The sequence below is a fragment of the Cyprinus carpio genome, chromosome A1 (genome assembly GCF_018340385.1).
Source record: "Cyprinus carpio isolate SPL01 chromosome A1, ASM1834038v1, whole genome shotgun sequence".
Classification (NCBI taxonomy): domain Eukaryota; kingdom Metazoa; phylum Chordata; class Actinopteri; order Cypriniformes; family Cyprinidae; genus Cyprinus; species Cyprinus carpio.
In genome coordinates, this window is record NC_056572.1 from 30,719,434 (window position 1) to 30,741,645 (window position 22,212).

At 35.1% G+C, this 22,212-nt stretch overlaps 1 protein-coding gene across 4 annotated transcripts in view; it reads left to right on the plus strand.

Moving 5' to 3' along the window:
• The first annotated feature begins 1,055 nt into the window (after positions 1–1,055).
• Positions 1,056–22,212, plus strand: part of npnta (nephronectin a) — a 41,138-nt gene continuing 19,981 nt past the window's right edge. Inside the window, exons 1-4 of one of the 4 annotated variants that reach the window (XM_042761861.1) lie at positions 1,056–1,344; positions 9,881–9,981; positions 14,420–14,470; positions 18,679–18,771. In XM_042761861.1, the coding sequence (XP_042617795.1) occupies positions 1,277–1,344; positions 9,881–9,981; positions 14,420–14,470; positions 18,679–18,771 (313 nt within the window). In that variant the 5' untranslated portion in view covers positions 1,056–1,276. The remainder of the gene's footprint in view (positions 1,345–9,880; positions 9,982–14,419; positions 14,471–18,678; positions 18,772–22,212) is intronic. The other 3 variants (XM_042761875.1, XM_042761869.1, XM_042761884.1) reach the window with 3 other exon arrangements.

Below are 22,212 nucleotides of genomic sequence, written 5' to 3' on the forward strand. Positions count from 1 at the left end.
TAAAGTTTAGATCATGAATATGGCATTAGACTGCTTTGAGATGGGACCAGATATAGATGTGGTCTGGCATACTTGCATGTCTAAGTGTTCACCCAATGAAAATGGAGTCAAAACATAGACACTTATTTCATATGCCCTCTGACCAAAGCTATGGGGAAACTGAAAATAAGACATAACCCTGCACAGGACTCCTTGAGACCTGAAACTCAAGTGATGAGTTAGGACCATAAATCTTCCTTGCAGCAGTTTTACGTGACAAACGCAGGTGCCCCCCTGTCTCCTGTCAGCTTTACTTATTACAAAAATTTTTTTCTTTACTTATTAGCATAATACTGGACAAGTGGCCTAAAACACATATATATATATATATATATATATAAACTTTACTTTGAAACAATTTTTTACTCAGAAAATACCAGCAATATAACAAATAATACACAGAATAGAATAAACACAAAGGGCAATTAACACGTTGAACTAGTGTAAGATGTACTACATTAATCTTAACAGTGTATTTAATATAGGCTATATATATATATATATATATATATATATATATATATATATATATATATATATATAGATATATATATATATATATATATATATCACGTCACTCATCCTCATTACTATTAAATATATTATACAGTCATATTAACATTGGATGCTATTTAAAAAAATATTTGTTGTATGACTTTTTTTATTTATTTATTTATTTTACATTTTACTCAGAAATTACTAGTTAATTTTACAAATACGGCAAGAAAACGGCACATTAAATTTTAATGCGCATAAACGTGTACTTCGTAATATAGGCCTACCTGTGTATTTACAAGTGCCTGAAGTAACATAAACGTCATCCATCAGAATAATATATATTTATTAATAATAGTAAGTTTGGAGTAAATATATATTACACAGTCATATTGACATTGGATGTTGCATATGCACATCTGGCTATAATATATATGTAATTATATGGTGTAGGCTATGTGGAATAAGCGCTCCCGTCTCTCCTTATTGGGCGCAGCGCTCTCTCAGAGGAAGTGGAGAGAGAGAGAGACACACACAGAGGAGCGCGCCGACTCAGCGCTCCAGTCCACGGCTCTCCAGCGGAGGAGCGGAGCGGAGCGCACACAGACAGACACGCTGCCGGTCTTTCGCAGTCAGTGCCTTCTGCTTTGAACACTGACGGATCTAAACCTCACCGTCATTCCCCTCCAAACACGGGAGAGCAGCGGCGACGCTTGGATATACGCACCGCTCAAGCACGGGGATGTGGATCATAAAGTTCATGTTGATTTGGACCTGCTGCATCGGAGTGAGCGCGGACTTCGATGGCAGGTGAGACCTCACTTAAACGCGTGTGGACGATTGAAACAGTGTGTTTTGGTACAGTAAACACATTTTAGTTTGTTTTATTAAGAGTAAAGGTGACTTTAAAGTAAACTATTGTAAGATTTTAAACATCCTGTCAGATAAAGGAATCTCTATAAGTGTTAAGCTGCATTTTATCATCTCAAGCTAAATGTAAAAATATTAATATGTGCTGGGCTATAGAGATGTGCGTTTAAAAGTAACAGGGTCGACCGTTTTACAGTTAATATATTATAAGCCATTACTAGATTAGTGTGCAAGGTCAAAACACTTTATTAGAAAGATTTTATTGCTGCTATTTCTTGAAACATCCAGTTTTGAATAAGCAGTTGCATGATGTACAAAATCATGATAACATGGTTGAGTGTTTAAGATCATCCCTTGACAAGCCTCGTAGATAATGTGATAAAAATCAAGGATACACTTGTACTTGAAGAACCAACATTTTTTAACAATAAAAATAAACTAAAAACAGCACTTTATATATAAAAAACCTAAAATATCAAAAAAAAACCATTAAAAATAAAAATAACACATTTTATACACAAAAACTAACCATCTTAAACCACAAAAGCCACAAGTTTAGTGCTTTTGTGATCAGTTAAAAATATAATACTGCAATGCTTTTGAAAGCATAACCGGTTTAAACCCCAGACGCCTCATGTTTAGTGCTTTTGTGATCAATTCAGTTTAGGACGGGTTTAAAGTTTGTGTTGTTAATGTGTTGTCAATCAAACAGTGAACTTGTGAACTTGCATCCATCTAAAGCTGCTCTTAAAGATCTTCACAAATGCAAAATTCCGACATTCATTCTTTAACTTATCAGTAGTTTTGAATACATAAATAGACAGCAGTTTGTAAAACATGCGTGTTTAAGAATCACTTATTCTCCCTCTTGGACAGTCAATGCACGCGTTCCCGGTTGTTTCGTGCCCCAACATGTAATGTGAAATATGTGGTGAACAGAAACGTGCCAAAGATTCAAATCTGCTTAAAGCTTCATTGATATTAAAGAGGATCGTATGTCCATGCTTGAAATTAACTATGTACTTCAGTAGAGATACCTCACTATACCTTAGGGCAAGGTTTCTCAGTCCATTCCTGCAAGCCCACCTGCGCTGCACATTATAGGTGTCTCACTAAACTGACACACCCATTCTAGTTCATGAATCCCTCAGCTGGTGAGATGATAGTTGAATTAGATGTGCTAAATAAAAGCTTTCAAGAATGGATTGCTGTAGGGAGATTATTACAGTGGTTCATTGATCTCTCCTGTCACATTGTGTTACTGCTTTTAAAGCAAGTTCTAAGTGCCAACTGTCAGCTTATTATGACTCATCTCTTATTGAGTATGCATTGCTGAATCACATCATTTATTATGCAATGATTAATTATGTCATAAAAGTATGCATTACTTAAATAGGCCTACTCATTAAATATGAAAGGTAATACTTCATGTATTAATAAATTATATATATATGCTGCATACTAAAGTATATAACAATTCACATAAAGTCAACATAAAATCAAACTGTTACTTTTAATGCACATTTCTGGTCTTAATACAAACTATTTTTCCCCCTACTGATTCCTGCCCTACAATCTTACTCCTATAAAAGAATAGTTCCCTCAAAAATAAAAAAGGTATCCTGTCATTCCAAACCAGTATGAATTTCTCTCTTCTGTGGAAGAAAAATAAATATATTTTGAAAAATGAAAGTAATGGGGTTCAGTGGTGTTTTGGATCCAGCTGACTTTTATTTTATAATTCAAAATATCTTGTCAAAGAAAGTCATACAGGTAAGAAAATGAGAGTAAAAGACAGAATTTTCATTTTTGTATGAACTATCCCTTTTCATTTGGTAATACAACTTATGGAAATAAAACTGGTTTTGAATAGCATTTCATCATTTATTAACTTTGCAATGCTTATTAATGTCATTTTAGTTTGCATAGCCTTATTACGTCATGTACTAAGTATGCATCGCTTGTGTCATGTATTAAGCATGCATCTCTTACTTATGCCATGTATTAAGTATGCATCACTTAGGTCATTTATTCAGTATGTATCACCTAATTATGTCATTTATTAAGTATGCATCGCTTGTGTCATGTATTCAGAATGCATCGCCTAATTACGTCATTCATTATGCATCACCTAATTACACTATTTATTTAGTATGCATCACCTAATTATGCCATTTAAGTATGCATTGCCTAATTACGTCATGTATTAAGAATACCTCGCCTAATTACGTCATTTAAATATGTGTTGCTTAATTGCGTCATGTACTGTATTCAGAATGCATCGCCTACTTGCATCATGCATAAAGTATGCATCGCCTAATTACAGTACATAATTTATTAAGTATGCATCAACTACTTGCATAATGTATTAAGTATGCATTGCCTAATTACGTAATATATTAAGTATGCATCACCTAATAACGTCAATTATTAAGTATGCATAGCTTAATTACATCATTTATTAAGTATGCATTGCCTAATTACGTCATGTATTAAGCATGCATCGCCTAGTTACGTCTTTGTTGAAAACGCATGGCTTCACACTGATGCAGGCACCCGGTTCCCACAGGGTGTTCCACTGAGACACCGGCCACCCAAGTTTGGACTTGTGAATGCAACTCCTGCAGTGATCTTTATGGCATCTTTTGTCTTCTGCTCTGCTGGGAAGCATTTTGTCCCTTTGGCAAGATCAGCAATAGCTGTCCTTCTAAATGGACTGGAAATTTATTCACTGGCAGAAGTACTTTCTGTGTTAAAATTCAAGCTTGGTTCTTTTGCTTCTTCATATTTCCCTTATTTATCATTGCCAGTTGCCCAGAGGCAGAGCACAGCTATGATGCGCTTTCACGAACACATCCGTACACAGTTAGGGGGACATTAATAATGGGCATTTGCTATGACATTACCAGCACTCTTTTAGAGACTTAATGAATAACTAATGCATATTTGTTTGTCATCTATATTTATCCAAATGACTTCAGCGTGCTCATTTAGTCAAGACTCTGCAATTCATTGCTTTCTATACATTCAAACTTCTCTGTGTCATCCCATACATCATTTACTTAATGTTTGTGTAACTCACAGACACAATATTGATGCTTTTTCCGCAGGGCATGGCTTGCGCTGGCATTTCAGGAGCGGGAGCTGCCCACTGTAATGAACGTGTACATTAACCTGCTGGCGTACGTTATTAATTTCAGTCGTGATGGAGTTCGCTTGTCACCAGGGCCATTATTTGCCAATTTGCCCTGCTTATAAACCTGCTTCACTGCCCTGATCTAAATTCATAGAAAGAATATAGTGCATGAGCGCACTGTGAGGGGCCCATTCATTATCTCCAGGCCCTTAGCAGGGGCCGTTAAGCTCCTGTCTAATGGCTTATGCTACACCTGAGAGACGACTCGCTGCTAAACCGCCAACTTGTCATTCGCTGACATGATAACAAGAGTAATCAATTACAGACAGACTCATTAAAGTGTCCAACTTTTTAAACTCTTCCAACTTGGGGTTTTGAACGGTTGAGCAGTGGGTTTCTGTGACTCACTGGTGTAGAATGTAAAATCCCAGCATCCCTAATTGTACTAATATATTTTGTCAACAGTGCTTTGTTACTCCCTCGCTTTGTCTTGGGGTACTACATGCCAGTTCAGAGGGCTTAAATTAAGTTCACATGTCCGGTTGGCCCTCCTTGTGGTCTTTCAGTTGATTTCATCATCTGAATTGTCTCAGGGAGCAGAATTTGACCCCAGTCCTGGAGTTGGCTACCATGACCAATGAATGTGCATTTGCCTAAAAGTGCATTGGTCACTAGGTCTGTAAAGTTATTTCAGTGTTTAAACCACTCTAGCTCCAAATTCATTTCTAAATGTAACTTTATTCATTGAATATAATTTGTATAATTTATTGTTTACGCCACTTTTTTGCAACGCTGTACACCATGCAGCTTTGAAATTTGCATTCTTTTTTTACTAAGCCAAAGCCTCAATCTGTGACATTTGGGTTCTTTAATGGTCAACCATCTTCTCACCACTCAAATTCAAAGCTCATAAATGAAACAAAGCCAAATTTGCCCACATACCCTACCACCTGCGTTTGCATGCATATGAATGAAACAAAGTCTAATGTTACTGCACTTACTGTAGAATGTTACAATTGCTGTCTTTCTCAAATATCAAAAGAATTCTCTCTTTTCAGGACTGTCAACCCTATATCAGCCAGACCGTTGTCTATATTCTGTCACTGCGCTAACCATCATAAAACTCATATCGGTTGAGCACAATTGTTTTCAAATGCTCATAAACATCTCAGAAACTGTGGGAGATTCATAAATCCGTCCATTCAGCCACAGAGGAGCATTTATTTCAGACTTCTACCTGCTGTTTCTGATTGCCGCTTAGCGCCGGATGAGATGGACTTTGCTTGACCGGTGTGTCACTCTGCAGAGGCATGTATTCTATATTGAGGCTGGCGAATGAAGACAGCTCAACTCTGAAGCGCCTGTTTCAAAGGCGCGTGTCTAATTGTCTGGTAGCCTGTGGAGGTGGAGGAGGAATGTGAAGGGTTGTAATTAAACCCCCCTGCACTTGCACCCAAGCCCGGCTGCATGTCATCATTCATATACATGTGCAGACTCACTACCGAACCACATGAAGAGCATCATAATGCCGCAGACAAATAGAAATGTGAACTTTTCATGAATAAACATGCCAGTGCACAGAGATAAAGGCATCTACCGCTAATTTTCATGACCTTTTTTAAACCTACTAATACCAAACTCAAGAACTGCATTATGTAGATATTTGTCATTTCTTAAATCCACTAATGCCAGACTGAGCTGGAAATTGAAACTGTTTAATAGCTGCATCTTTAACAAGGTGAGGAAAGACGCATGTGGATGAGGGATTTGTTGTGACAGCCTTGTTACCTCAGTGAGCGCAGCGCCGTTTCCCCCCCTCTCTACGCTCTATCTCTCTCTCTCACACTCACGCACAGAATCCCTCTCCCTCCATCTCACCACTCTCACAACTTTTCATCCTTCCCAGATCTCTCACATTTCTGACTTAAACGCAGACGCTTGTCTCTGGTGGGGCAAGTGCTGCACACGTGGAGATTTGTCTTTCTCTCATTGTCCCTCTCTGTTACAACTTCTCTTCTTTCTTGATTGTTTGCTTTTCTGTGTTAAGCGCTCAAGGTTATATGAATCATCTTCTATTGTCAGACAAAGTCTTATTATTGTAACACTGTGTCCTGAAAAGCTCTCAATAAAGCAATCTTTCAGTCCTCCCTGAAAGTCCAATTTTTTGTGAAAAGGCAAAATCGCAGCCAGTCAGAACATATCTGGAGACCAACCGTGAATGATAGTATGCATTGTGACTCCGCTCTGTCATGCTCATTATTTTTCTAGACAGTCATTATTCTTTATATCAGTGATTCTCAACTAATAGCTGTTCTCATAGGGTCACGGTCAGCTAAATGCAAATAAAAAATGCATTTAACCATATAACTGTGCATTGTTAGAATAGCTTAATAAATAGCCTTTGCATCTTTTAGCTGAAAATAAGTCTTATATTTCTACATTGACGTCAAAGGTCATGCATCAAATCAAACTCAGTATTTTGGCTAAGATTCATCTGATTCCGAATGAAAATCTGTGAAAGCTACTCAAAATGTGATTAAATCTAAATACGGCTTCACTTGCATTTAAAGATACATTTTTATGCTATTAAGCCTATCTTGTATGTTGTTTTTTGCCTGTTTCCATATTATTCAACCGTTTGGGATCAGTAAGTTTTTCTAATGTTTGTGAAAGAAGTCACCAAGGCTACATTTATTTGATAAAAATACAGTTAAAACTGAAATATTATGATATATTATTACAATTTAAAATAACTGTTTTCTATTTTAGTATATTTTAACATGCAATTTATTCATGTGATGCAAAGCTGAATTTTTAGCACCATTGTTCTCATCTTCAGTGTCACGTGATCCTTCAGAAATCATTCTAATATGCTGATTTAATCAAAAAACATTTCTTATTATTATCACTGCTGTGAACACCATTGTATTGCTTAAACCTACTGTATCCTATAGTTTGTCAAAAGCGGTACATTTGAATACATTACATTTTCAGTGTGTTTTTTATCTTTTATACTCACTTTAATAATAGAGTTTTAATACTATATTTCCTTTTCCAATGTAAAATCTGCAGCAGAAATAGCTTGTTTTATAGTGGTTTCCTACCTGTTCCTTTTCTCACTCTTGTATACCCTCAAATAGCCTTGTCAGTAAGGTTCAAATACCCTTTCATCAACACCAAACCATTCCTCATAAATATGTATGAAATAATAATCTCATAAATGTTTTTGCAATTCATATTTACACTGAATATCCCTTAGCATTCTAATTATAATTAAAATGGCCATTATTCCAAAGCACCATGTTTAAAAACAGGCAATGCTGTGGGTGAAAACAGACACCAATTAGCTTCTACTCAAACTGAAGCAGTTTGAGAACTATGTCCTCTTTAGGTTTTCTAACTGCGTTTAGTTTGATGTTTTCATGGAAAAAGAAAATCGCAAAGGGCTTTGTATTGTTGTGGAGAAATGAGAGTGAAATGAATAAAGATGCATGTATGGGGTCTTTATGTTCGTATGTCCTGCTGTGTGTGCCATTCACACAGACTGACTATATAGCCTATATTACTTGGTTTTCCTACTTTTAAAAAGTAACTGAATGTGTATACAAAAGCTAATTAAAATGCATGTGCACCCCTGGAAACTATTGCAATATATGACACATTGTGTACCTACTGTCTTGCACATTTTTGCAGTCAGTTAGAAGTGATGTTTTAATACACCTAGAGGAGATTATATGTTGGTACATAGTGAGTCTGGCCAGTCTGTGTGTGTGTGTGTGTGTGTGTGTGTGTGTGTGTGTGTGTGTGTGTGTGTGTGTGTGTGTGTGTGTGTGTGTGTGTGTGTGTGTGATTAAATGTATGTTTCAGGTGAGATATAGGGGAGTGACAGGCAGGAGCCTGGACTCAATCTTCTTAACATGCACGCTGTGTCTTTAGAGGCGTTCTGAAGTCTCCTCTCCCTCTCTGAGCTGCACACGCAAACATTTTCCCTTCAGCCTGTCACTCTCATTTAGTGCCACCATCACAGTACCATCAATAGAAACACTGTCAACAATACGACCAAAATTACAATTCACACCTACCTAAAATACATATCAACCAAAGCCGATGCAGCATGTGGGCAAAATTCACAATTCACTTCCTGTCTCACTTACATGCAACTTACAGAACTGGGTGATATTTCTTGTGATAAATTAAAAATATCTATCTATCTATCTATCTATCTATCTATCTATCTATCTATCTATCTATCTATCTATCTATCTATCTATCTATCTATCTAAGCCTGTGAATCTGCCACATTCTAGCACAGTTGCAAGTCATGAGGTAACTTCTATTGTTCCTGTTGTCTTATCCATTGCATCAGTCAGCCACCTGAGGTTTTATCTATATTCACAAAGCTTCCGCTGTACTCAGTGACACAGGTGCTGCAGATAAGACCACTGTGAATTATCATTGTGCTGTACCACACCAGAGGCAGATGTTCTCGTATGTTGATGCTGGATACACACACAGAGCAGAGATAAGATGAAGTCTGTCTGTTCTCCTGCTGCCTATAGCTAGAGGGGAGTTATGAAAAATAAGAATGATGTTCTTAGAAGGAGATATGTTACATGACCAAACAATGTGAGCGAACAAGACATTTTTGGAAAACATCATTCTTGGAAACAACAGCGAAGGGCTGTTTAAAACCGATTTTCCATGTAATGGAAAATAAAGATTCAGCTAAAGTGCTTTTGAATCTGAGAGTTTCTTGGCAGTGCACACCCAGGATTACAGATTTCTTTTTTTTCCACTAGCAGCACTCCAAATGTTTTTGTGAAGAAGTAAAACCTTTTAAGGTCTTTGAAAATAAGCAAAAGAGAATGAACACAGGTCAAATGACGTAACGTAAATGGATCATGGGTAATAGATACGGGGAAAGCACAGCACACAACCTAAAATTAAACTTCTACTTAATACGCCTGGCCGTATTTAAACAGAGAAGACAAAATAAGAGAGAAAATTAATTGAGCTGGTTATATTTCAAATAAATATATTTTTAAATTGTGAATATAAATTTTTTTATTTTTTTTTTATTTAACCCTTTACTGAAGTTTCAGTGATTCTTCCTTGTCCCACAAATATATATATATATATATAAATACTGTACATTTGATTTATTTCAGTCAATCATCTTGAAAGGTCAATAAATTGACTCTTGATTCAAAAATCTTTTAAAAATGTAAAAACTTTCAAGATCATACATTCACCTAACATATTTCCCAGACAATGTTATTCCCATGTAACTGATTTCTGTGCAGTGATTGGCCAAGGTCTGATCAAACTGTCTCCTGACAGGTGGCCCAGACAGATGGCCTCGTCCAATGGGCTGTGTCGGTACGGCACCCGCATCGACTGCTGCTGGGGTTGGACACGTGTCTCCTGGGGCCAGTGCCAACGTGAGTAACTGCTGCTTTAGGGGTGAACAGTGCTGTGGGGGGCCAGCTAAGGGTGCTTCTAGACTTCCATGATGCTGTAACCTTCTTTTAGCCACTTAACAACAGCACAGCAAGTCACCAGTTGCCATATTTGAAATACATTTGATTAGGTCAACAAAATTGAACAATGGACTGTGGACAATACTCTGTCCTAAATTTGGCATGATGTTTTATTTGCTGGATCCGTTTGATTCCAACACATACTGTAGAATGAATTGGTGACTTGTAATGCCCTCACTGAAGTGGTAGCTGCAAGGTCAGGTCACATGGCTGAAAATAAGCAAGACTACATCCTGGGACATAATGCTTCTGAATTGCATGCTAACAAACTGGGTTAGCCGTATGAAAATACCTGCAAGCTGTCCGCTTTGTCTTTGAAACATACCTCATGACACCCAATATTATGTGGTTCAGTCATTTGGAATAATTAAAAGGTACAATGAGCAGTTGCTGCAACAGCACCACATTCCTGCAGGATTAGTTTGAGATCTAAAAAAGTCCACTCGTGTATAAAAATAAAAAAAAACCCTTTAAAAAAATAAATTTTTTGTACAATAATAGGAATGCTTGTGAAGAAAAAAATATTATTATTATTATTCCTTACATTTATAATATATTATTACAGCATCACATAATTATAATTAACCAAAAAAATAAGCAAGTATTACAAATGAAAAAATGATCACATAATTATTATTAACCAAAACATAAATAGAAATGAAAACAGCATTCTTATTCTTATTCTTATTCTTATTCTTATTCTTGTGATTGCATTACCCATAATGCCCTAAAATTATAAAAATGATCATATTGTTATTATTATTAACAAAAATGTAAATACAAATAACAACAAAAGCATTATTATTATTATTATGTTTTTTATTGTTGGTTATTTGTTGTTGTTGCTGTTGTCATTTTTATTTAAGTTAAATGATGGTTTTGTGATTGAATTACCCATAATACCCTTAGTTGGAGCTAGTGTGATTTGTGCCAGATCTGTAATGTGAGATCCCCAAAAAAAAAAAAAAAAAAAAAAAAAAAAAATCATCTTAAACTAGAAGTGATGAGACCTCTCAGATCTTACACCGCATTAATCACATAATGATTTTCAAGTACGAATTAGCTCATTTTATTGCATTATCATGGAATCAGAGGATGTGCTTCCCCTGCTCATATTAATAGCGTCTCATGCTTCATTTATCAGCTTCCATATGTTCGCTACAAACCTAAAAAATGATACAGCATGCTTCTGAGCGAATGTTTGACCGTATCACCAAATGGAAGCAGTCTAGTGATGATTCAAGGGCTATTCCGTGATGCATGATGATATTAGCGGGACAATGTATCGGGCAGCCTGACAAATGCGAGATTCTCTGCATGGCTTGTGCACTTGATAGACCAGCTGTTGCCTTTGCCACAGAATTGCAGTTTGTCTGGGGGCCACATGCTGAGGGGCTCCAAAAGCTAACGCTGATGCTTCTATGCTTGTAGATTGCCAACATTTTGACCATATTTTGTAACATGAAGCAATGTTTTCTTTGTGTGACTGTTTGTGGATGTGTGCAAATGTCTCTCACACTTCACATGGCAGAGGTACGCCTTTGTAAATTTCATATTCTTTGCCTAACAAAGACTGTATTATATGAGTATGCCTGACACAGATGGCTGAGAATGGTAATTGGATGTAAATAAATATGCACAATGGGCGGCGAACTGACGATTCTATCCTCTATCACGGACGACAAGGCTGCCAGCGGTTGAACTCGCAATTTTGGCAGAGAATAGAAAGTGCGCAGGGCGACGTCAAGGGCTCCATCATGACTGATTACGGGATCGCTGCATCTCACATCTTTGATGAAATTGCTGCGGTTTGTTTTGGCCGGTCAGTGATCATATGGAGTGAAGAGACACATCGCCAACGAAGGCCGTAATGAATGCATCCCCGAACACAGACTCCTCTGGGAAAGTGAAGTGCTCGGCTCCCAAATGCTTTTTAGATATTCATCCAGTCAAAGGTTTTGCTAGGCGCCGCAGTCATATCTGGCTCCATTCACACCTCAATAACAAGAACATGAAGCTGCAATATTTGACTTGTCTCAAAACAGCTGGTTTAGGGGGCAGCCCTCAGCTTCGAGGGCTGAATTGGTGATTAAGATTAAACCTCGCACAGCCGAAATTAGATTCCCCACTCATAACACCCTAATCATCTAGAGTTAACAAGATCTCAAGCTGAGGATGAATTTTGATGAAGTTCCTTCGCGAGGAAGCGAGGCGGCTCAGAGAGAAGTGAAATCCTGTGTGGTGAAATATCTCAAGGAAAAAGGCGTCAGGACATCTTGGACTGTAATCTCTCTCTAAAAGCTGGATTTTAAAGTAACATTCTGGGTTCAATACAAGATAAGCTCTATCAACGGCTTTCATGGCATAATGTGGATTACCACAGACAATCATTTCGACTCATGCCTCAGGTTAAAAAAGAGCAAAAATCATAGTTACTGTACACTGGAAGTCCATAAGGACAGGCAGTTTACATTAAAATGTGTATATTATCGGTTTAAACATTTGGGGTTAGTATGCTTTTTTTTCCTTCAGTTGATCAAAAGTACAATATAATATAAAGTATAATACTGTTGAAAACTCTGCTTTGCATCACGGAAATCAATTACATTTTAAAATATATTAACATAGAAAACAGATATTTAAAATTCCAATAATATTTCACACTACTAATATTTTTACTGTATTTTTAACCAAACATATGAAGTTTCTGTGTTGCTAAATCTGGCATTTTCCACATAATACATAAAATACATTGGTAATTTAGTTTTTCTATCTAGAAAAGTAATTCCAAATAAAAAGGGCTGTTTTTAACACAAAAAATCTCAACATTCATTTAAAATGAATAAATCATAATTGAAAGGGAATAACACATACACTGAAAATGTTTCACTTTAACTGATACCTTTGTGCTTGAACAGAAGAATGCATCTTATCTGAACACCCTTTAATAATCAGTTTTTTTGTGAATCCAAATTTGAGCTCCAGTTAATATCAGAACAAGGTAATCATTCAGTTACATGATATACAGTATATCAAAGTACTATGGTAAATTTTCAAGAGTAATGTAAGCTGTGGGAGCGGCCGTCACCACTGGTGCCAAAAGCATTGGTTAATTAGAAGTAATTAGCCCCCATGAGGACCGGTAAGGTCAGGCAGGACAAGGTGTGTGATGGTATCAGAGAACAGGATTTAAGAATTGAACATCCGCAACACTGCAACTATACTGTTCCTAAGCTGCTCCTAAAATACCAACTCAGCAAAGCATTACTCAAATGTGTGAGCATCAGTGGTTCACAGGGGAGTGAGGAACTGCAGAGAAACCTTTGTTACAGAGGCAGCCCCGCCTGGGCAAGAGAACATAGAACTAGAGGAGTGCAACTCTGTTTTGTGGATCAATGAATCCAACTTTGAAGACCTTTTTTTTTGGAAACAGTTTGAGCATTGTTGGACAGTGCTATTATATAAAACTTTTCACAAATAAACACATAAAACTAACAATAAGAAATATGTACTTCTGAATATTAAGAAATTCAGATGTTTGGGGTGGGTCTTTTTTAATGTTTTTGAAAGAAATCTCCAATGCTTATTAGCATTAAAAATACAGTAAAAACAGTCATATTGTGAAAATATTATTACAATTTAATAATAGTTTTAATATATGTGACCCTGGACCACAAAACCAGTCATAAGAAGCATGGATATATTTGTAGCAATAACCAACAATATATTGTACGGGTCCAAATTATAGATTTTTCTTTAATGCCAAAAATCATTAGGACATTAAAAAAAGATCATGTTCCATGAAGATATTTTATAAATTTCCTACCGTAAATATATCAAAACTTAATTTTTTTATTAGTAATATGCATTGCTAAGAACTTAATTTATTATCATTATTTATTTGTTTTATTTTTTTGAGGATTCTTTGGTGAATGCAAAGTTTAAAAGAACAGTTTTTATTTAAAATGTGTATTTAGTGCCACTTTTGATCAACTGAATGCATAATAAAAATATTAATTTTATATATATATATATATATATACAGTATATATATATTGTATATAAGTTAAATAATTCATAACGAAATATATATATATATATATATATATTATATATATATATATATATATATATATATGCATATATATTCCATTAATACAGTATGAGAACATGTGAAATGTGAGTGACATAATGCTTTGTGTATGTGTGATTGTATGTTTTCCATTTGTAATGCTTGTCCATCATCAGCATGGCTCCCATGTAATGTTTTTATCTCACATTTAGACCAAGCTTCTTTTTTTTCCTTTCCTTTTTTTTTGTCTGGCCATTTGTTTTGCAGCTCTCTACGTCTTAACCCGCAGAATATTCGGGATGAGGTGCCAACCCCAAGGTTAGCACCACATCATATTTCCTTTGCAATCATCTTGCCTGAGCGTAATTCAGACCATGCATCCGCTGAATCCCGAGTTCCCGTTTATTTATAGTCCCCCACACGCGCTCCTCCTTAGAGAATATCCTGATATCCTGTGAACACTTCACACCTGCTCCTGCCACCATATGAATATCTGGACCCTCTAGGATATTTGGACATCACTGTTTATATTCACTTATTTGTTTGCTCCCCAACGTAAACCTCAAAGGATCTCACATCAAATGTGTTTTGGCCGTTTTAATACTTTTATTTAGAGCAGAGTAGAGATACAACACAAAATTAAAAATGCAACAACCAAATCTCACAAAAAAAACATAAACCTACATCACCCATATAACATATAAATATCATCAACACATTACCAAAAAAAAAAAAAATAAATAAAATAACAAACTACCTGAGCAAAACCAAGAAGAAGGGGAAAAAGCTATTTGTTCTGTAAAGAAGATTAAGACATGATTTTGTAGTGGTAGAATTTTTTTAACATGAAAGTTAAATATATTAATAATAGATTAATAATATATAAATAGTGCATGTGAGTATATATATATATATATATATATATATATATATATATATATATATATATATATATATATATATATATATATATATAAAATTAAATATTAATAAGTGATATGAGTGAGTTATATATGTATTACACACATTTTTTCTGTATTCACATATACATTCTTTTTATTTATTTTATGTATATTTAATTTAATTAATTTATTTACATATTTTAGGGTAATTGTAGTGATTTTTTTTTTCTGTTTAAGATAATACAGTTTAATAAATGGTAATATACACACCCACATACAACAAACAAACAAACAAAAAACTCACATTTACATACAACATAAAAACAAATAAAAAAATATTTTTTTATTTTTTATGTCTGTTTACATTTATTTATTTATTTATTGCACGCAAATATTTGTATATAACTTATTTATTCATGTCTATAAATTATTTTCGTATTTATTTTATGTTGGTTTTATTTATTTATTTACATATTTTAGGATAGTAATTGTAGTATTTTGTTCTGCTAAAGGTAAATACAATTCAATAAATTCATTTTTTTAAACCATTTATTAATTAATTAATTATTTAATTCATTATTAATTTATAGAATTATCTATATGTATCTAAACAAAGTCATTATTTAAAATCACTCAAATAAAATAACTCAAAAATACAAGTCTGACACTAAACACCTGGCAAAAACCACAAAACTTTTACTTATTCAATTTTTATTGATTTTTTTCTACTCTGAGAAATCACTATTAGCCTTTCAAATTCTTAGTGCGACTTATTCTGAATCTTATTTTCATCATATTCACCAATTACGCTTTCTGGCGTATGTTTTTAAAGCTGCTGTCCGCTCATGCAGCATCAGAGCGCATGGACTGATACTGTAGGTATGCTATGCCCAGAATGAAAGTCTCCGGGGATGGAGTAGCACTTGTGCCGAGCGTTTTGAATCCAGCGGGACCATTTGATGTGGTTTGTCAATAACGGGTACTTCCCTTGGCCCATTTCGCCTGTGGTTTGCGTTCCAAGTGCCGGCATTTACTGAACCGGACCACAGCAGATAGGTTTCCCTTTAAAGCCCCTTCCTTAAGCTCTTCATTCGTCAGCACTTAAAAATATAACCAATGCCTGTGATCACACAACGTCCCACCTGGATTAATCCAAGATTTCATCACATTTGATAACTGTCTGGCCGGCGAGATAAGACAGCCGCCCGAATAAACTCTCAATGTCAGAGAACTTTGCCGCTTTCCTTGTTTCTCTCCTGCCAGCTGAGGCTTTACCACCAAATTAGTGCCTGTGTTTGTCCTTTTGTGTTTTAACCTCAGGGTTTGATCTCACTGCTCAACTTCCATATTAAATAACACAGGTTAAAACCGAGGTGAACATGTACCTTTGATTAGCTTACTCAGTCTAGTAAGGTAGAATGAGAAGGGTTGATTCTTATCGCACCATTTTTTTTGCCAGAGTGGGCTAAAGCCTTTCCGCCTTCATGCAGTTTGAACAGGCTGAAAATAGATATGTGTGTCTTTAATCTACTGTACACACCAGCAGGATCTAGTCTTGCATTCACCATCTGAGGTCCAGTGGGTTTTGAGTTGAAAAGACCTCAGATGTTTAAGTCTTAGTCATATTGTCACATGGTTGTGTATTTGTGGTGTATTCTTAGCTCCCCTTTCATTGTGAGAATGGCACCAGTGAGGGAAATTAACAGCTCTGATAGGCCTCCATAATCGGAAAACCAATCAATCAACCAACGAAAATTACTCCCATAAGACTGCACAATCATCTACCAAACACTAATGACACATATGCTGTAAGCATGCACTACTCACATCAGCTCCAGTTTTGTCTTACAGACGTACAGCAGCTGCTGCTTTGTGTTGCAGTGTACAGATCAAACTGTGCACACTCAGTCCCCATAGAATGAGACTGCAAATAAGTCTGGAAAATATATGCTGCACTGCAGGTGATTAAGTAACTTGGCTAAATAGGAAACCTTATTTTTTTGTGCGTGTGTTGTTGGAAAAAGTCTCTTATCTTCACCAAGGCTGTGTTTATTTAATCAAAAATACAGTAAAAACTGTAATATTGTGAAATATTATTACAATTTAAGAGTAATTTGAATATATTTTAAAATATTATTTATTCCTGTGATATCAAAGCTGAATTTTCAGCATCACTGCTCCAGTCTTAAGTGTCACATGATCCTACAGAAATCATTCTAATATGCTAATTTCCTGCTCAATGTGTTGTCTGTTTTATTAGTGCTTAATTATTAATGGTTCTTTTTATTGACAAGACTAAAATTAGTTTTTGTTCCTTAACATTTTTGTGGAAACTGATAAATTTTATATATTCAAATAAAAAATGTAAATTTTAAAAAAAAAAAACCACTCAAATAAACAACAAAAAAAATATAATTTTTTTTTTTTTTTTTTTACTGTATTTTTGAGCAAATAAATTTAGCCTTGGTAACAGTCTTCTTTCAAAAACATAAAAAAAAAAATGTTGAGTGGTAGTGTACACAAAAAATATAAAAATATAAATATGAAATAAAAGTACAATTATTATTATTATTTTATATTATATAATAATAAAATTTTTAAGGTCAAAATTAATCCTACTTTGAATAAATCTGCATTCTTAAAAAAAATCATTAAAAAACAAATCATCTTTGACAATTACTGTTAAAAGTTTTAATAGTAAAAGACTGTAAAAAAAAAAAACTGTTAACAGCAAGTTCCCTCACTATACATGGTGAATAACTGTAATTGAGCTAATGTGACATTTTAGGTAGTTTTACAGTAAAACATTGTTAAATGTACAGATTTTAGAAGTAAAAACAAAGGTATCTTATATTTTAAAGTGATTCTTTACATTTGATGGTATTTTGTTCAAAAAATAATGTTAGTTTTTGTTATCAATTATGTGCAGTAGGTTTTTATGTTACACATAGTGTTGTTAAATGAATGTTTAATGCATTATTTTAGTGTCGTGTGTTACCATGATGTTTTTTTTTTTTTTTACAATAAAACACATCAAACACAATTTTATCAGCAATTCTAAAAACACAAACAACATTACTAAGACAGATCCATTTCCTGTTTAGCAGCAGGGCTACAAACACAGACCCCTCATGAAAATATTAGGAAGAGTAGTATAAGATGGGATTAATCTTTTCTTCTTCTGTAATTTGCCTCTTTTTGTCTCTATTTTGAAAATGGCAGATCCTAAATTTACCCCATATCAACTCTGAGGATGTTTTTCCCAAGTCTAGATCTTAAAGGTTTCTGATGTTGCACAGCTCTGGGCTGCTTCCCAATCCAAATGTGAGATGTAATGAGTCATAAAGCAGAAGTGAGGTGGACCGTGTCCCAGGTTCATTAAAATGACCAAAGCAAACAATGAATTATTGATGTAGGGGGCGAGCGTTCCAAAATAATGTTTTAGTGGATCTCTCGCCACAATATCCTCGAGGTCTAATTGTATGAACACTTATTTCCCTCAGAAAGAAAGGCTGTTTTTTCTTAGCACGAAAACTAAAGGCTGTTTTGTTATATGTTTCCAAGTCTATTGCATAGACTCTGACATTTGGTGTAAAGTGATACTGATGATCTTTTTGCCTACAGCGGTATGTCAGCACGGATGCAAACACGGAGAATGCGTGGGACCCAACAAATGCAAGTGTCATCCAGGTTATACAGGAAAAACATGCAACCAAGGTAAGTGCTAAACTTAAAAAAATAAAAAATAAACATTTGAAAATGTGGTATAAAACTGTATTTAGCAACTATTTTTAACTTTAACGAATATTTTAAACAGTACTATAACTATTTATTTTAAATGTAATTTTTCTTTCTTTTGTGTGTGTGTGTGTGTGTGTGTGTGTGTGTGTGTGCGCGCGCACGCTTTCATGAAATATAAGCAGTACAGTCTAGATATAAACATATATATTTTTAATTTTTATTTGTTTAATTTTTGGTCTGTGCAGCTGCTGTCAACCATGAAACATCAAAATTTTGCATGCACGTATGCATATGCATGAGAAATAAATGAGAAATTGTCACAATTTTTTTATGTTAACCATTATTTCAACAGCTCAAATTTACCTGCAACATACAGTAATACAACGGTTAAATCAGCCTCTCTAATACAAAGCACCAATTTGTCACTTGCATTATTTAAAAGCCTCTGGATGTAGATGTCACCCTTTGGCTCTACACAGAACAATGTATTGGCACTAATGGGCTTTTGTATTGAGTCGCATAGTGATTCAGGATGTGAGGTTTCCCTTAAGCAGATAATATCTCAGTTACTGCCCTAAGAACCCTGCACCAAAAATAAAATGGAGCCGGGGGACTAAATTCTGTCTGAAGTTGTCTCATCAGAAGAACACTGGCGTCTGAGATAACCCCTGATTTAAAACGGCACATTTCCATTTGAGAGGAGAAGGCTGGGAGACTTAAAGAGATGATTCTGTGCCCTTGGAAGGCAAAGGGAGAAGGTGTAATTAAAAGAGAGGGACGGAAAGGGAAAACAATCCCCTTTGGAATGTGGAATAGAATCTTTTCGATTTTCCCTTGCGTCATGGTTTCATGTCAGGTCGATGAGACTGCTTTTGCCTTGCTGCACCAGGTGGAAATGTTTTTTTTTTTGCGTGCGTTTCTATCAGCTTCGCTGGGCTCCCATGGCAAGAGCGATTAAAAGAATCAGATGGTTTTTAGAGGTAATGACAGATGATTGTCATGCCGAGGGCTTATTTGTTTTGCATGTTTAAAACTTTGGCAGGTGCTGCTTAGCGCGGACACCTGGGTGGCATATTAAAATCATCAGTACAAATTATCAAGCCTTTAATTTTCGGTGCGACTGACTGAAGTGTTTTTTAAAGCCACTAAGTGTTTTTGTTTATTGCAAGTATCTGTAACAAAACAATCAGCATGCAAATCCAATTATACCACACAAGATGCCCAATCACTTGTATTTCATAAGATTATGTATGTCCTATGTGAAATTCTGTGTCAAATCATAGTTGATACTTTGCAACGTTTGATTCCAGCAATGCAATGATTACTGAAAGCTCTCCAGAACAAGCATTTCTAATGATTCATAATCAGTATAATATCTATATAGCTAAAATACCAATATAAATATTTGTGCACACTCAGACCTAATTTATTAAGAGCACAGTTGCATGCAACAGATTGCATGAACACTTTTTATGTGTGATTTACTATAAAATACTCATCCAAAAAGTAAAACGTTTGAGTGTTAAAATGTTAAAATGCAGGGTTATTATAGTTGACCAAAATATTTTGTTTCTTTTTTTTCAAACTTGCACATTTCATACATAAACCTGGGTCTCAGTGTTAAAAGGATCCGCCATGAGTGATTAGTGTGCAGATAAACCACGAGGAGAGCTGAACAGAAATAATGATAAAGAGCTTAGTACTAAATCCATGGCAATGAGGTGGGATAACACCCACAAAGTTAAATAACCAAATCGGGATTTAAAGGTGATGCATGTCATTGTTTCCATCTTAAAATACTTTCACCTATCCCAGTTTAACATGCAAAGACAAGTATGTAATTATTCAGTTGATTTTTAGCCGCCAAAGTGCAAACACTGGTCTCTGTAGTCCTATAAAAATTTAATATTTTGATAATAAACATAGAATGATGACACAACTTGACAAAGAAATGTTAATTGCATATGTTTGTGCAAAACTATCTGTTTATCCAAATCAGGTTTGGCTGGTTAAACACTTTACCTTTAGGTTATATTGTATATATGATAGAAATGTATTTTGAAGACATTTCTTTAGTTGAACACTGGTTGACATTTGTTGTCTTGATCTTTACGGACACACATATCTCCCTGGTGACATGTAGGACAGCAGTTCATCAAACAAAAAAAACAACAACAACATCCAAAAAAACACCAAGAACATCATCAATAAAAAAATAAACAAAAAAAAAAAGTCATTTAATTTATTATTAAAAAAATTCATTTACTACCAAAAATTACATTCTGATTGGATGAGTTGCATTTAAAGAAGTTGCAAACTTCATCAGCATACAAAAATGTGTTTACAGTTGCCACTACTCAACTGATGTGTGCAATCTCAACCGTTAATTTTATAACATAGTCTTGATCATATTTTTTTTGCAGTTAAAGCGCGATTAGCATTCGGCTCCTTTGATCTGCTTCATTTTGTCAGCAGTTGCTCTTCACTGTAACATCACTGTCATGGAGATGATATGAGGCAGATGGGCATCTTTGCCCAGAACAAATAAACTCATTAAAGCGCTAATCCATTTAGAAGTGAAGTGACACAGAGCTGCATCCGGCTCTCCGTGGATCAAATCAATTTAATAAGATGCTAATTTTCAGCGGGGGTCTCTGTAAATGAGAATCTGCTTACCTGCTGTTCCCAAGGCCTGTCAGGAATCCATTATGGGGCATCAAGTATCATAAAATACTTTCAGACAACAAGATAGATCTGCTTTTTGGGGAACGTACGTCTAACATTTCGTTATTTCAGCTGTTGAACACAAAAAAATATATATTTTAATGGAGACATGATATGCCCCTTATTTTACAATGTCATATAAGTCTCAGGTAACCCAGAATGTGTCTGTGAAGTTTCAGCAAATACCTCACAGATCATTTATTATATAATTTTTAAAATGTTTTTGTGCATGTCTCTTTAAATGCAAACGAGTTGTTGCTCCCCGCCCCCTTTTCCTGAATAGGACTGTGCCTTTACTGAGCTCATAGCTCAGATAGTGTGCTAAAAAAAACATCTTTTTGGATTTAATTATCATGTTTATCGCACTGAAATCATGTGTTTTAAACCATATTCATTTAAACTTCAGATAAAGTGTTTTCTGAGCGCACACATCCGAAGCGAAACACCAAAAACGGTTGTCACATGGCATGCGAGCACTAAACTAAGTTCTCTTTCATGTCTTATTGCGCTTAAACTGTCAAATACATACAAGTTTATGTTAAAAACACACAGGAGTTACAAACACAGTCAGTTACGTCTGTGAAGGTAAACAGCTGGGAAATAAATCACGTTTATATAAGATCTGTGTGGCAGCAGAGTAATATACAGTGAATAAATCAATAAATCCACTGCTCTCTTATCTCCTCTGGGACT